This window comes from Myotis lucifugus, unplaced genomic scaffold, assembly GCF_000147115.1.
Source record: "Myotis lucifugus unplaced genomic scaffold, Myoluc2.0 scaffold_295, whole genome shotgun sequence".
Classification (NCBI taxonomy): Eukaryota; Metazoa; Chordata; class Mammalia; order Chiroptera; family Vespertilionidae; genus Myotis; species Myotis lucifugus.
In genome coordinates, this window is record NW_005871343.1 from 35,209 (window position 1) to 50,828 (window position 15,620).

At 39.7% G+C, this 15,620-nt stretch overlaps 2 protein-coding genes across 2 annotated transcripts in view; one reads left to right on the forward strand and one right to left on the reverse strand.

Annotated features, from left to right (window-relative positions):
- Positions 1 to 4,542: 4,542 nt before the first annotated feature.
- Positions 4,543 to 5,049, reverse strand: LOC102426207 (histone H3.3-like). Its single transcript, XM_006099995.3, has one exon. The coding sequence runs from the start codon at positions 4,951 to 4,953 to the stop codon at positions 4,543 to 4,545; it is 411 nt and encodes a 136-aa protein (XP_006100057.1). The 5' UTR covers positions 4,954 to 5,049.
- Positions 5,050 to 13,930: 8,881 nt separating this feature from the next.
- AGTPBP1 (ATP/GTP binding protein 1) overlaps positions 13,931 to 15,620 on the forward strand; it is an 83,535-nt gene continuing 81,845 nt past the window's right edge. The window contains exon 1 of the mRNA XM_014465443.2: positions 13,931 to 14,091. The gene's annotated coding sequence lies outside the window, so the exon portion shown is untranslated. The remainder of the gene's footprint in view (positions 14,092 to 15,620) is intronic.

Consider the following 15,620-nt stretch of genomic DNA (forward strand, 5'->3'; position numbering starts at 1 on the left):
TCCTTAAAACAAACAAAACTTAAATCATTTTAATGGATCAGAGTTAGGTTATAGGCAATAGATATGTTTGTTTCAAGGTAAAAATTTTTAATCTCATCTATCACCTATATAGATTTAGGAATTTTGGAATTTGTTTAAGCCTAAAAGTAGTCATTTGCAATCTGAATTGCTGGAAGAGTAATTTTAAATAAAGTAAATTGAAGTGTAGCGGGATTCAACTGCCCCAACCATAATACCCTATAACTTTTAGTATAATTAAGGAATCACATAGCAGAACAAATGAGACCTTTATAAGTGCCAGAGTGTCTTTTGTGGAGAAATGTGTGAAACATCCAAACTTGTGTTCCTAATGAGGATGCATGATGAGGAAAGGTAAAAAGTATAATCTTTTTACAGGTTTACTCTTACCCACATTTTTTGATCAAGTTAATGACAGTAATATATGTGAAATAAATTTGCCTGTTTACAGTTGGGCTAACACATTCATAAACTAATAATTGGATGTTATATGAGTCAGGTAACTAGATGAAAAAAAATGTCTACTTTAATATAGTAATTTAGACTAGGTTAATATACACAGACCATGTTCACGGTAAGTATTTCTCTCTTAATGTAAATGGTAATAATCTATCTGCCTATTGCTGGGACGATTATTCTTCCTTTCTTTAATAACAAAACAGATATTTTGACCTCCTTCCCTCAGAGTTCGTCACTTTTTTCTTTAATGATGCTGCCAAGGGTATGATGGGCATATTCTTTGGGTTGTTTCTTATTAAATACTCAGGGTTGCAGTTTTTCTCACATTGATATAGCTGGTGTGGGGGAATAATAGTTAGCTCCCGTATGTTCTTCTCGAAGAGTGATTTATTCATTTCAGATGGTGAAACAATTAGAGAAAGTCAACAAAAGATGATTTGTATTCATTGTAGCTATTTCCCCATTTCCTGTGGCTGAACCAGCTACCCAGATATTCTTTAACTGTGGTCTTTTCCTGGTTGCCCGCTCCCACTCCAGCAGGAACAATATAGAGTTTAATAGCAAAGGTTCTCATGGTTAAGTAGAGAAATGTTTCTTAAATGTTTTTAAACAGTGGAAGCTCTTTGTCTAATGGTATCTTGTAGGAAGACCTATTTGTAAATAGATGAGAGTAAAATAGTGATGTTGTTCTGGTTGAATGGGAACTGGACCAAGTTGTTAAGTCAGGGCAAGTCAGAAGGGAATCATATTTCCTCAGATTGAATTTACAAGATTTAGATGGGACTTTGGAGTGTGAACAGTGTATGTTTCTTTGCACTTTAAAAAAAAAATCAGTTTAAACTTGAAATACATTAAAAACCATGTATATTTGAAGTATTTATATATCTAGAATATACAACTTTAGGTTTGGGGTGTGTGTCAGAATTTCTTCTATGGATTATTTGTGGAATGAAAATTAGGACAGCTTATGTGTATGAAATTCTGATGCCTGGTGTGTGTACACGCTTATTGACTTAGCTCATGGGCTTCATTTCAGTCTTAAGCTAGTGAGAATTGAAATTTTCAGTTTTTAGATTCCCTGGACTCTGGAACTAATTCTAGTTGAGGAAAATCTCAAAAATTCAGATCTAAAATTTTGTGCTTTTCTTGAGCTAGAGTAGACACAATTGCTTGCTTTTCCTTATGCATGGGCTAGCTTGAGGAAGTTGATTTTGCTGTATGATTTTCTGCTAAAATCAAATTCCCATATAATTTTAGTATAGGTCATTGTTAAATATATAAAAGCCTCATACAGACCCTCCCCCAATTTAGGGTAATGTATGCTGTGGACTTTTAGGTGACAGCATAGATTTTTAATGTAGCTTTTTTTTTTTTAAGTGAACATATCAAGATTCTGTTGTCATATAATAAAACAAAATATTAAGCTTAGAGCTGGATCACTTGACCCTTATCTTCTTATCTCCTCCCAGTTAAAAATGCTTGCAGCTCTTTACTGAAACATTTCTTTAATGAAAAAGAAAATAGTGAAGATTCAGTTGTAAAGAACAGGATCTACTCTAGATACCTTAAGCAGAATTGTTGAGAATTTATTTGTATCAAGCATTCCCTTAGATCTGCAGTTGGGATCAATGCATTCAAGCCTCAGCAAAATCTTTTTTGTAGTTTTAGCCTTTTTTCAGAAAATCGGCTTAGTCTGCCCACGATAGCCACTCTGCTTCCTGTCACAATGCCTCTTTCCCTGCGCATACAGAGAATCCTTGCCCTTCTCCTACGGTGTTACTTTGTGGGATTGATGCTTGCCACACTTCTTACAGAAAGTTCAGCGGGTTTTAGGAACGTTCATCATGTTTGCAAGAGCACTATCAGCAGGGAAAGACAGCTTATTATTATTATTTTTAAAAAACTTCTGGAAAGCAATGGAAAGAATAACCAAGATGGCGGCATAGGTAAACACCGGAGACTGCTGCCGCAAACAACCACTTCAAAAATACAACTAAAAGACGGAACAGACATCACCCAGAACCACAGGAAAGCTGGCTGAGGAGAGACTCTTCAACTAGAAGGAAAGAGAACAGCATACCGAAGCTCAGAAGAGGCGCAGTGTGGAAAATATAAAGGTACCGAGGTGCGCGCGCAAAGCGGGCTGGTGGCTGAGGGCGCGGTTGTCGTTTTCAATCAGGAGGGAGTCTCAGACTCTGGGCTCCAGATCCGGGCGAGTCTCTAGGGACTCAGACTCAGACGGGAGAAGCGGGATTGTCCGGCATCAGTTGGAATCTGAGGGCAGCCTTCTCTCCGAGGTTTGCAGTGGCGGCCGGGGTTCTGAGAAGCAGAGCCTCTAGGACCGGGACTAGAGAGCAGCCATAACTGCTCCCTCCACCTGCCCTGTTGATCCCGCCCCGCCTAAGCCCTGCGCAGAGCCATTTGCTGGATCGCCTCAGGCAAAGGCTAGATTAGCACCTCCCCAGAGGACAGAAGTTTTCCACATAGCTGATTCTCACAGCCGGTCAGCCTGGTGGTCAAATCCCTCTAGTATTAACTACAACAATCAGGGCTTAACTACAACAAGACTGCGCACAAAAACTACTAGGGGGTGTACCAAGAAAGCGTAAAAAATGCGGAGACAAAGAAACAGGACAAAACTATCAAGGGAGGATATTGAGTTCAGAACCACACTTTTGAGGTCTCTCAAGAGGCTTCTAGAGTCTGTCGATAAACTTGATGAGATGTACAGGAAATCTAATGAGACCCTCGATGGTGTGATAAAGGACCATCTAGAAAGTAAGCATACACTGACTGAAATAAAGAATATTATACAGACTCCCAACAGCAGACGAGAGGAGGGCAAGAATCAAGTCAAAGATTTGAAATGCGAAGAAGCGAGAAACACCCAACCGGAAAAGCAAAATGAAAAAAGAACCCAAGAATACGAAGATAGTGTAAGGAGCCTCTGGGACAGCTTCAAACGTACCAACATCAGAATTATAGGGGTGCCAGAAGATGAGAGAGAGCAAGATATTGAAAACCTATTTGAAGAAATAATGACAGAAAACTTCCCCCACTTGGTGAAAGAAATAGACTTCCAAGTCCAGGAAGCGCAGAGGACCCCAAACAAAAGGAATCCAAAGAGGACCACACCAAGACACATCATCATTAAAATGCCAAGAGCAAAAGACAAAGAGAGAATCTTAAAAGCAGCAAGAGAAAGAGACTCAATTACCTACAAGGGAATACCCATACGACTGTCAGCTGATTTCTCAACAGAAACTTTGCAGGCCAGAAGGGAGTGGCAAGAAATATTCAAAGTGATGAATGCCAAGAACCTACAACCAAGATTACTTTATCCAGCAAAGCTAGCATTCAGAATTGAAGGTCAGATAAAGAGCTTCATAGATCAGAAAAAGCTAAAGGAGTTCATCACCACCAAACCAGTATTATATGAAATGCTGGAAGGTATCCTTTAAGAAGAGGAAGAAGAAGAAAAAGGTAAAGATACAAACTATGAACAACAAATACACATCTATCAACCAGTAAATCTAAAAACCAAGTGAATAAATAATCTGATGAACAGAATAAACTGGTGATTATAATAGAATCAGGGGCATAGAAAGGGAGTGGACTAACTATTCTTGGGGGGGAAAGGGGTGTGAGGGATGCAGGAAGAGACTGAACAAAAATTGTACACCTATGGATGAGGACAATGGGGGTGGGTAAGGGCAGAGGGTGGGGGGGGAAACAGGTGGAGGGGAGCTATGGGGGTAAAATGAGGAACAACTGTAATAATCTGAACAATAAAGATTTAATTTTTTTAAAAAAAGAGAAACATGCATCATGAGAAGCAAGAAATATCACCCATCCCTTCTGCATATTAGCAACTTGTCACTCCTGAGCAAGGGCTCACATCACTGAGGTCTGTGAACAGTCACTTTTCGCATTCATCCCAACTGAAAGATGGAATGACTTCAGTACAAATGCAACATATTGTAAACACTTTATTACCAAAAAAGTCAAATTAAGCCCAAGTATTTTACAGAATTTACTGCATAACACGGTGAAAAATGCCTTCCCTTAGGCTCGCTCTCCCCGAATCCGGCGAGCCAGCTGGATGTCTTTGGGCATGATGGTGACTCTCTTAGCGTGGATGGCACACAGATTGGTATCTTCAAATAGACCCACCAGGTACGCCTCGCTAGCCTCCTGCAGCGCACCGATGGCTGCGCTCTGGAACCTCAGGTCGGTTCTGAAATCCTGGGCGATCTCCCTCACCAACCTCTGGAAAGGCAGCTTGCGGATCAGAAGCTCGGTGGATTTCTGGTAACGGCGGATTTCTCTAAGCGAGACGGTCCCGGGCCTGTAGCGATGGGGCTTCTTCACCCCGCCGGTAGAGGGGCCGCTTTTCCTGGCAGCTTTAGTGGCCAGCTGTTTGCGGGGCGCTTTCCCACCTGCGGATTTGCGAGCAGTCTGCTTGGTTCGGGCCATTTTCTTTCACTCAACTCCGAAGTCGAAGTCTTAGGCCGCTTCTTAGTCCGTGATGCCGCTCCCGCTGCCTAAACAAGAGCCGCAACCCAGGAGCTAAGAGCACAGACCACCCCAACGAATAACCAAACCGCTTTTTTCCAGGTTCTGTGTTTTACTGTCTCGTTACATCTGTATTCATACCAGTAGATTTTAATCCTATCAATTTCTATTCCAAACGTTAGGGCGTTTCTTACCTCCATTCCAGGGAGTAAAGATTATGTAGCTTAAGCCTGATTGTTCATAGTTAAAGTGATTAACTACCCGCCTGGCACTTAGTTAAGGGGTTTTATTCCCTCCCTAACTTCAGGGGGAATTCCCTACCTGGGGAAACTACCTTTCTCAGAGAGGTGACCTTGGTTAAAACACATAGTGCCAGGAAGGGGAGCAAACATAGTAAGAACAGTATGCCATATACGCCAGGTCCCTTGAAACATATGTTCTGCAGATGTTTCTTCCCTGCAGGGACTGTGTCAAGCAGCAAGGATGGACCGGCTTCCGGCAGCTCAGTGGATAGAACATCGGCCTGGGGACTAAATGGTCCCAAGTTCGATTCCAATCAAGGGCATATGTGTGGGTTGTGGGCTCGGTCCCCAGTAGGGGGCATGCAGGAGGCAGCCAATCAATGATTCTCTCTCATCATTGATGTTTCTATCTCTCTCTCCCTTCCTCTCTGAAATCAATAAAATATATATTTAAAAACAAACAAACAAACAAAAAAACTTCTGTCGGATAATTAACTCAGAATACATTTCCCAAAGACACAGGTGGGTCGGTAGTTTTGCTTTTGTGCAAAAGTACATAGTATTTTGTCATGGGAAGTAGGCATTGAGGTACAGAGGACGTAAGTCCCTAATCCTAATTTAGAAATGATTGAATTATGAAAGTTCCTGCAGAGACTAAGCTTGTTTTCTTTTTTAAAGAGCTTTGTTGAGATATAACTCACCATACAATTTTCCCATTTAAAGTATGCAATTCCGTGGCTTTTAGTATATTTACAGAGTTGTGCAACATTATCACAGTCAGTTTTATAACATTTTTATTACCTCAAAAAGAAACTCTACACCCCTTTACCTTCTCCTCCCACCCTAATCCCTATCTCCCTTAGTCCCAGGTAACTAGTAATCTGTCTCTATAGGTTTACTTATTCTGGGTATTTTATATACATGGAATTATATAATGTTGTGGTCTTTTGTGGCTGGCTTTTCCCATTTAACATAATATTTTCAAGTTTAATCTAGGTAGCAAATATTAGTACTTTGTTTCTTTTGATTACTGAATAATATTCCATTATGTGGCTATATCACATTTTACTTATCCATTTATCCATTGATGGGCATTTGGGTTCCACTTTTTGGTTACTGTGAATAATGCTGCTGTGAACATTTGTGTATAAGTTTTTGTGTGGATATAGGTTTTCATTTTTTGGGGTTGTACCTAGAAATGGACTATCTGAGTCATTTGGATACTTTATGTTTAGCCTTTTAAGGCACTGCTAGACTACTTCCATTTTATCTGCCATTTTACATCCCCTTCAGCAATGTATGGGGTTTCCCATTTCTTCACATTCTTGCTAATATTTGTTATCTTAATTGTTTACTATTTATTATAGCCACTTTAGTGGGTGTGAAGTGTTACCTTATTGTAGACTAAATTTTAAATAGTAGCTAGGCATAGCAGGGATGATAATAGTCTAAGATGGAATTCATATTACAATTAAAGTATTTAATAGACTAACCTAGGACTATAATCCTCAGTAGCCATCTTAATCCTGGCTATGCGTGATTAGTATCACTTCCTAATTTTATTTTATTTTATTTACTTGTTTTTTGTTAATCTTCACCCGAGGATATTTTTTTCATTCATTTTTAGAGAGAGTGGAAGGGAGGGGAAGAGACAGGGAGAGAGAAACATTGATGTGAGAGAGACACATTTAATTGGTTGCCTCCCTCATGCTCCCTGACCAGGACCCAGGATCAAGCCTGCTACTGAGTTATGTGCTCTCAACTGGAATTGAACTTGTGACCCTTCAGTCCAACGGGTTGCTGCTCTAACCACCAAGCCAGACCAGGTAGGGTTCATTTCCTAATTTAAAAAAAAGAGTCAGAGATTTATCTAATCTCTGAGGATATTGTGTGATTCCTCAACCCTCAAACATTTCTTTATTGAAAAAGAAAATAGTGAAGATTCAGTTGTAAAGAACAGAATCTACTCTAGATACCTTAAGCAGAAAGGGCTTATTTACCATAGGATACCAAAGGGCTTAGGGAATTGTTGGGATGTATCAGTCTGGTCTTTCAGAAGATAGAAACCACACTGTAATTTAACAGGAAAAGATTTGTATAAAGAACTAGAGGCCCGGTGCACTGGTAGGGTCCCTCTGCCTGGCCTGAGGCTCTCCGACATCCCCTGAGGGATCCTGGATTGCGAGAGGACACAGGTCAGGCTGAGGGACCCCTCTAGTGCACGATGGGGGCCGGGGAGGGAACGCGGGAGGGCTCCAGGGCGTGTCCGGCTCGTCTTGCCCAGTCCTGATCTGCCGGACCCCAGCAGCAAACTAACCTACTGGTCGGAGTGTCTGTCCCCTGATGGTCAGTGTGTGTCATAGCTACCGGTTGAACTGTTGCTTAGGCTTTTATATTATAGACTAGAGGCCCAGTGCATGAAATTCATGCATGGGTAGGGTTCCTAGGCCTGGCCGGTGATCAGGCTGGCTGGGGCCTGCCTTCCCCCGGCTGCTGGCTGGGGCCTTCCTTCATAACATGTCATCCTCTGGTGGTCAGCACACGTCATAGCGAGCGGACGAACTCCCAGTCAGTCGAACTCCTGAGGGGAAATTTGCATATTAGCCTTTTTAAAAAATATATATATTTTATTGATTTTTTTTACAGAGAGGAAGGGAGAGGGATAGAGGGTTAGAAACATTGATGAGAGAGAAACATTGATCAGCTGCCTCCTGCACACCCTCTACTGGGGATATGCCCACAACCAAGGTACATGTCCTTGACCGGAATCGAACCTGGGACCCTTCAGTCTGCAGGCCGACGCTTTATCCACAGAGCCAAACTGGTTAGGGCTAGCCTTTTATTATATAGGATTATTGACTAGCCTGGCCAGCGTGGATCAGTGGTTGAGCGTCAAACTATGAGATCACGATCCGATTCCTGGTCAGGGCACATGCCTGGGTTGCAAGCTCGATCTCCCAGTGGGGGGCGTGCAGGAGGCAGCCAATCAATGATTCCCTCTCATCATTGATGTTTCTCTCTTTCTCCCTCTCTGAAATCAAGAAAAATATACATTAAAAAGAAGAATTATTGACTATACTGGGATTGGAGCAATGAGGGTTTTACAAGTAAGAAGTAAAGATAGCTCTAAGGAATATAGGAAAAGCTGATATAAAGAGTAGTTACTGAGATAGAGTGGGGCTGAGATAGTAGATTTCTCTCTCCATCTGAGGTCTAGACCTTGTTGGAAAAGGGCAAGGTCAAGGCAAGTAGCTGTGGGTGGTGAATTTGCTGGCTATCAACCTTCTAGGGTGCCAGGGAAAGCTGTTCATGGGGAGATGTCTGTCCGGTCTCTGTGCTACCTCCTGTTGGGGACGCTGGGTGTGCTGCAGGAGCTTGCTGCTGGAAAAGCCATCCTTGTTGCAGGAGTGGGTCCTGAAGAAGCCTGTCCGCTGTAGCCTAGTGAGCAAATTGGAACCAGAAGCAAAATTCTCTCCTCTGCAGTGTCTTTCCAATGTCCTCTTTCGACAAAGCTTAATATCGTGCCAGCTGGCAAAGAAATGAATATTTTGAGGGCATACATCCATTCTCACAGAACAGGCACACGGTGAATTTGGAGATGAGGGGCAATAAATTAATGTCTGGCACAGGTATCACGTGGTTTACAGAATTGTTTGGAGATCTAAAGGAAGAGACTGTAGGTTGAGCTTGAAGGAACAACTCCCCAAACCTTTGCAGAGAACTGAGAAACCAAGGGGTATGTGTGTAATTGTTTCTTTTATGATTAAAAGGCTTCCTGTGTAATTGTGAAACTGCTCCTAGATCTTCATTGCGAGAACCACACTCCTGTTTTAAAATTAGGAAACTGCTGTGGTCAGGAGGCTGTGGGGATCAGGAATCTTTTGCTGTGCCTATCAGCTATAGAACTATACTGGACCAGGACCAACCTATCTGGTCTGCACCAACCCTGCCTACAAGAGACTAGACTAGCCTTTGTCAATCTTTCTACACTGGAGGATCCATGAAATAATTCTTAGGTCTCAGGGAACTCCTCCATAAAAGTTATAACATCTATAAACTTTGTGATAATAGTTTAAACAGAAAGTTTAGGTATAATAATTGTTATTATCACCTGTAATCCATTGGTGAAGTATGGGTCTTCTGTCCTAAATAGTTTGAAATCGGTACTACCTGACACTGGTAAGATGAGATTGACAGCAATTTTCTGGGAGAGGAAGATGCTGCACATCCCATGGGAATAGAGTGAACCAGCCACAGGGTCTGTGGGAGACAGGCTTTGTAGTAACAAAAGGACGAAGTAACCTTCCCATCCCTTCACTGTGGGAGTTTGTGATTAGTTTGTTTGAATAATTCTGAGAGCTGGCAGGGGACTGAAACTAGTTAGGTTTTGGATTGAATCAAGTACAACTGGTTTGGCTGATGGTGGAACGGGCTGGGCGAGGAGCCATTCCCACTGGAAGGGGCACATGTGGAAAGAGTGGGAGAACTCTCATTAGGCTTTGGGGGCCCTGTGAAGCTCAGGATTGTCAGGGCAGCACTTGAAAATAATTAGGTCTTATAATACAGTGCTTCAGTAATGACTGCTAATGCTTTATTGACAGAGGATGATATATTTTCTGTGCATCTAATTATTTTGGCCATCTTATTAGTCTATTCTTTTGTGTGGATATCCAGCCCACAAAGAATGTAAACTCTGATGTGAATTAGTAATGCAGATAGAAAAAATAGATTTTCCTTTTCTTAAATTTCCCACTTTATTTTTTATTTTATTCAAGTAGGCCTAGGAGTCTTACCACAAATTTTTACTATACAAGGTACTAATAAAATATGGCCTGTGTATATGGTATGTGCAAGAGTAGTTTTATTTATATTTATTTAAAGCAAACAAAAAAGACTTTAACCTTATTTGAAAAACAAGTAATTAATTTAGTTTACCATTCTGGAAACTAAGCTCATTTTCATGTTTTTTTTTTTTAAGCATTGGACAAATACACACACACACACACACACACACACACACATATATTTCAGAGATAGAAACATCAATGATGAGAGAGAATCATTGATTGGCTGCCTCCTGCATTCCCCCTACTGGGGATTGAACTCTCTACCTGGGCATGTGCCCTGACCTGGAATTGAACTGTGACCTCCTGTTTGATAGATTGATGCTAAACCACTGAGCCATGCCAGTTGGAACATTTTCATGAGTTTTAAAGACTCATATGGTAGAGATATTAAGTTACTGTTAAATAAATGGCTTCAGTTTTTTTAAAAATAGGCCTGATAGACTTAATTTAAATAAATATTTCAAGTTAATTTTTTTGGTAATTTTTTATTGTGGTAAAATATATTTGGCCACAATAACACCATTTAAACCATTGTAAGGTTATAATTCAGTGGCATTAATTATATTCACAATGTTGTGCAACCATAATCACTATTTCCAAAAATGTTCATTACCCCAGACACTCTATAATTTCCATTAAATAATGAGTACCTATTCCCCTTTACCTCAGCAAAGAAAAGTCTGTTCTTTTGTTATTGGACTCGGCACCCTTGCCAAAGTCACTTGCCATAGATATATGTGTTTATTTCTAGACTTTCAGTTCTGTTGCATTCATCTGTTGTCTATTGGCCAGTACCACTTGTAAGCTGATTTGTATTAATGTATTTACAATATGTAAATTATTGAGAATGCTAAATAACAAAGCTACTAAAAAAAATGAATAAAAATATAGCCTAAGACAGAATTTATATAAGAATTTGAAAAAAAAACTTTTTTTTAACTGATTGTCATGATGAGGCTCAAATATAGTTCCAGAAGTTTCAAATTATTATATATATATGTGTGTTGATTACTTGACCTTTTATGAAAAGACTTTATACAAGACAATTATTTTTTAAAACTAAAACTAAATAATGAAGTTTGTGTCTTTCATATGAAAATTGTTTGCTTTCTTTTGTTGAACTTGAAATAACCATTCACAGATTTCATTTTCAACTGACATGAGGTGATTTTCTCCTTGATCTCGATAAACAACTAAAAAGTTTCTTACATAAAAAGTTGAAAACTTGTAGCCAAAATGTTCATTTCTTTATTGTGATTTGCAGGCCACTACTCTTTCATAGAAATCCAGAATTTTTTAAGGGGCAGATCAGTAAATCTCATCTTGAGGGTCTAGTCAGAAAGTGGCACATAAGATTCTTCCTCCTCAAGGTCCAGAGATCCTTTTTCACACTCAAGCCCAAGTAGCAATCATTTTATGGTTTCCTTTTGTCACATGATTTCCCCCTGCCAAGAATCTTGTCACTTGAAGTAAAAATATTTTCTCTAAGGTCTCGCAGAGAGTTGTCCAGTTGTTTCATGTGATAAGTGTTTGCTAAGGTGACTAGCTTCAGTAGCTGCTCTTGATCCTCTGACCTACTTGTGAAAGTACTCCCGCAATTCACCTTTCAGCTGACACCTGTTGGGAACTCTTCATTTGCTAAGCCACTGGATTTCTGCGTGTGGCAGGAGTTTTCTGTGCTCTTTGTCCAGGTTTCCTTGTAGTTCTTTAAACATTATTCAGTGTACAGATTTCTGTTTAATAAAGTTAATCATTTTTATAGCCTTAGGTAGAACTTTAAAAAATGTCATCTCCCAGAGCTTTTGACACTTAGCTCTCTGTGAAAATACTGTGTTGTGAAGTCAGGTATTTTTAATTTTAATTTTTTAATAAGAGTAGCAAATCTTCACATAGAGCCAGCTATGATGGGATATTATCAATTCAGATGCCAACATAGTGCTTCTAAAACACATCTTTAGTTTGCAGATAGATCAAAACATTAAATACCCTGTTTTTTGTTAACTTTGGGCAGCAAGCACTCTGTAGCAAAAAAGTTTTCTTGATTTTACTATTCTCAAATTTTATAATTATGAATGCATAATATATATAGAGTATAATCTTATATATATATTATAGTTTACAAACTCTGGATTCATCAATCTGCATAGAAAAAAACCCCCATATTTTTCTGTTTATTACATAAGTATTTTACATCATGTGACATGTCAATATGTTGACTTACCTTACAGTTAATATGCTGTAGAACTTTAAACATTTCTCCTACTGCATCTCATATAAGCATTTTACTTGGCATAATTTTACATTCTGATCTCATTAGTTTCTCAGCAATGGGATGGCTTTCCCTTTTCTAGTAAGTTCTGCTACTCTTCATATTGGTACATCAGCCTTTTCATTGTATATAATTTTTTAAAAATAAAAGCTTTATTATGTTTGAGATTCCAGTAATACCTTTAACTTGTGAAATGACTATAATTTGTAGTTAAATGTCCTTTGAATATTGCTGGAACCTTTGTTGCAATACTTGTAAAGTTGTTTTCAGAGACAACACAGAATGGAATGGGCCAACTTGAATTACCAGCCTGTGTGTAAACCCATTGATAAGTGGTTTTCGTTCTCAAGCTGGGGTTTTGTGTGTGTCTTTTGTTGCACTAATTTAGTGAAACGACTCGCAAAATTGTCCACTGGCCCTTCTCTTGTACCTCATCCTTAAAAATGGACACATTTGATTATCAAGCATATTTGTAAATAAAATGTTACAATGTAAAACATAAGGGCATAATAAATAACCAAATGAGACAATCACAAAATTTCACAGTATAGTTTCCTTGTAATATAGTCAGTCCACATTTTAGAAAGTTTGCACCAATAGCAAAGCATTAGAAATGGGGCAACTGGGTATATTTCTTGGTTTTGTTTTTTGTTTTCTTCTCTTTCTTTTCCCCAAGGTTTTAAAAGGGTCAGGCAGGATGTTGTGTTGAGAATAAACAGACTCTAGGGGGCCAGAGGCAGAAGAGAGACTAGGACAGTGGCTTGGTCATAGAAGTAGACGTGGTAAAAGTGATCAGATTCTATATTTTAAAAGTAGAATTATCAGGACTTTTGTTTTTTAATGGATATTTTTTTGAGGGGTGGGGGAGAGAGAGAAACTTGTTGTTCCACTTATTTATGCATTCATTCATTGTTTCTTTTATGTGCCCTGACTGGGGCTAGAACCTGCAACCTTGGCATAACAGGACGATGCTCTAACCAATTGAGCTACCTGGCCAGGGCTTATCAGGGCTTCTTGGTGTATTGGATGTGGGGTGTAAGACAGGAGCTAAGGAGGAAGTTAAGGTTTTGGGTCACATACTTGGAGGCAGAGAATTGTCTTTAACTATCCTTGGGAAAAGCTGAGGTTAGAACACCCTTGAAAGGGAAGGGAAGGTCAGGAGATCAGTTGTGGATATCTTGAGTTTGTGATATGAGAGATCTAAGTGGAAGTGGTTGAGTAGACTGAATGAGATCACCAAGAGACCTGAGGTAGAAAAGGACAAGAGAGAACTGAGCGTTGGGGCATTTCAGGAAAAGAGGCTTAGAAGGAGTGGCGGGAGGGTAGACAGAAAACAGAGTATGTCCAATTGAAGAAAGTATTTCCAAGAAGAGGGAGTGATCAGCTATATTAAGTGCTGCTGATAGAACCAGTAAGATGAAGCCTGAGAATTGACAGTTGGATTTGGTAACAGTAAATGAGATCATTGGTTGCTGACAAGAGCAGTGTTGATGGGGTGGTGTGTGGAAAACTGGACTGGAATGTGTTTAAGAGGGAATGGGAAGAGAGGACTTGTTGACAATATATATAAACAACTGCTTTCAGAAGGGAAAAAATGGGACAGTAGCTGAACTGGGGAACTGAGAGCAAGAGAGTCCCCCACCCTCCCCCACCAAAGGCACAAAAACAACAACAGCATGATTTTATGGTGATGAAAATGATCCAACGAAGAGGAATGAGTAGAATGTACCTAAATTCCACGGTCAGTTATTATATACTCCCTCGCATACCTTCTCAACTTCTTTGCCTATTTCTTGCTTTGTCACCTTTGGTTGGCAAAACCACAAGCTTGGTGAAATGCAGCACTTCTGTTTCTAGGTGCCTCTCCTTCTATTACCCCAAACTTGCAATGAACACACACTTTCACAGCAGCAAGAAGGGCCTTCGTTTACTCGGAGGCGCTCTGGTCTCAGGCCTCAAGAATAAAAAGCGCCGTCAGGGACACACTGGGTTAGCCCTGAGATAATGAGGACGAGAATCGGCCTTTTTCCTGAGGAAATCTAAAGTCTCAGAAGGCAGATTTCTTTGAGGTTGTCCATTTCTTTGGTGAAGATTATTTGCCAGACATGTTGAACATGGTATTGAGGAGGTAAAAAGTTATGTGCAATTGTAAAGTTTTAGTTAGCTGTTTAGCAGCCTATTCCTCTGCTGTTCTTGGTATTTCCCAGTTCCCCTAGTTACGAGTTTCCTGAGTTCTTCTGGACAGAGTACCCTCCTTCCTCATAGTTTTCCTTTCTGTCACTGTGGACTTTACTGTCTACTCTAGTCCTGCGAGGGAGAGGAGAGAAATGCCTGTGGTTAAATTACTACCTTACTGTGAATTGGAAGTTTGAATAATTTCTTAACTGTTGGAATAGGAATGATGTAAATTTTTGCAAATCAGAATTTACAGTGAACTCTCCATAAGATATGCTACTAACGCAGTTTTAGAGAGAAACATACCACTCAACAAGAAGTAACTTTTTATGGCAACAACAGCACTTTTGAAAATACATCGGATTCCTCCCCCCTTGTATATACAGTGAAGTCTTAATTAACTTGGATACTGGGAAAGTTACTTTGATTTTGTAGTCATTACAAAATAGTCAGTTGAGCCCTAGCCAGTTTGGCTCAGGGGCTAGAGTGTTGGCCTGCAGATCAAAGGGTCCCAGGTTTGATTCTGGTCAAGGGCACGTACCTTGGTTGCAAGCTCCTCCTCCGCCTAGCTAGGCCCTGGTCAGGGCTCGTGCAGGAGGCAATCAATTGATGTGTTTCTCTCACACTGACATTTCTCTCTCTGTCTTTCCCTCTCTCTTCAACCCTCCCTAAAAATCAATGGAAAAATATAGTACTCGGGTGAGGATTAACATAAATAAATAAATAAATAGTAAGTCAGTTGAAAAAAAGAACAGCAATTTTTAAATTTCTTATAACTTAAAAACAGACCGTGTGATTTTCATACATAATCCAAAAATTATCAAAATTTTGTGAATCAAGACTTAATGTTTTAAAATGTATAGTATGAACTTCGTAAAGATAAAACCTGTACTGCTTGAAGGAAAATATGCATGAAATGCATTAAATAAGATGTTACAGGTTTTTACTCTGAACAATTTGTTATTAATGTAAAAGTATTCTCATGTAGAAATAATCATACATTTCTGCAGTATTTGAGTACTTATGTGAATGGTGGACAATAAGTACACTAATCTCAGGATGCTATTGTTGGTTTGAGTATTTTAAGGAAGAGTA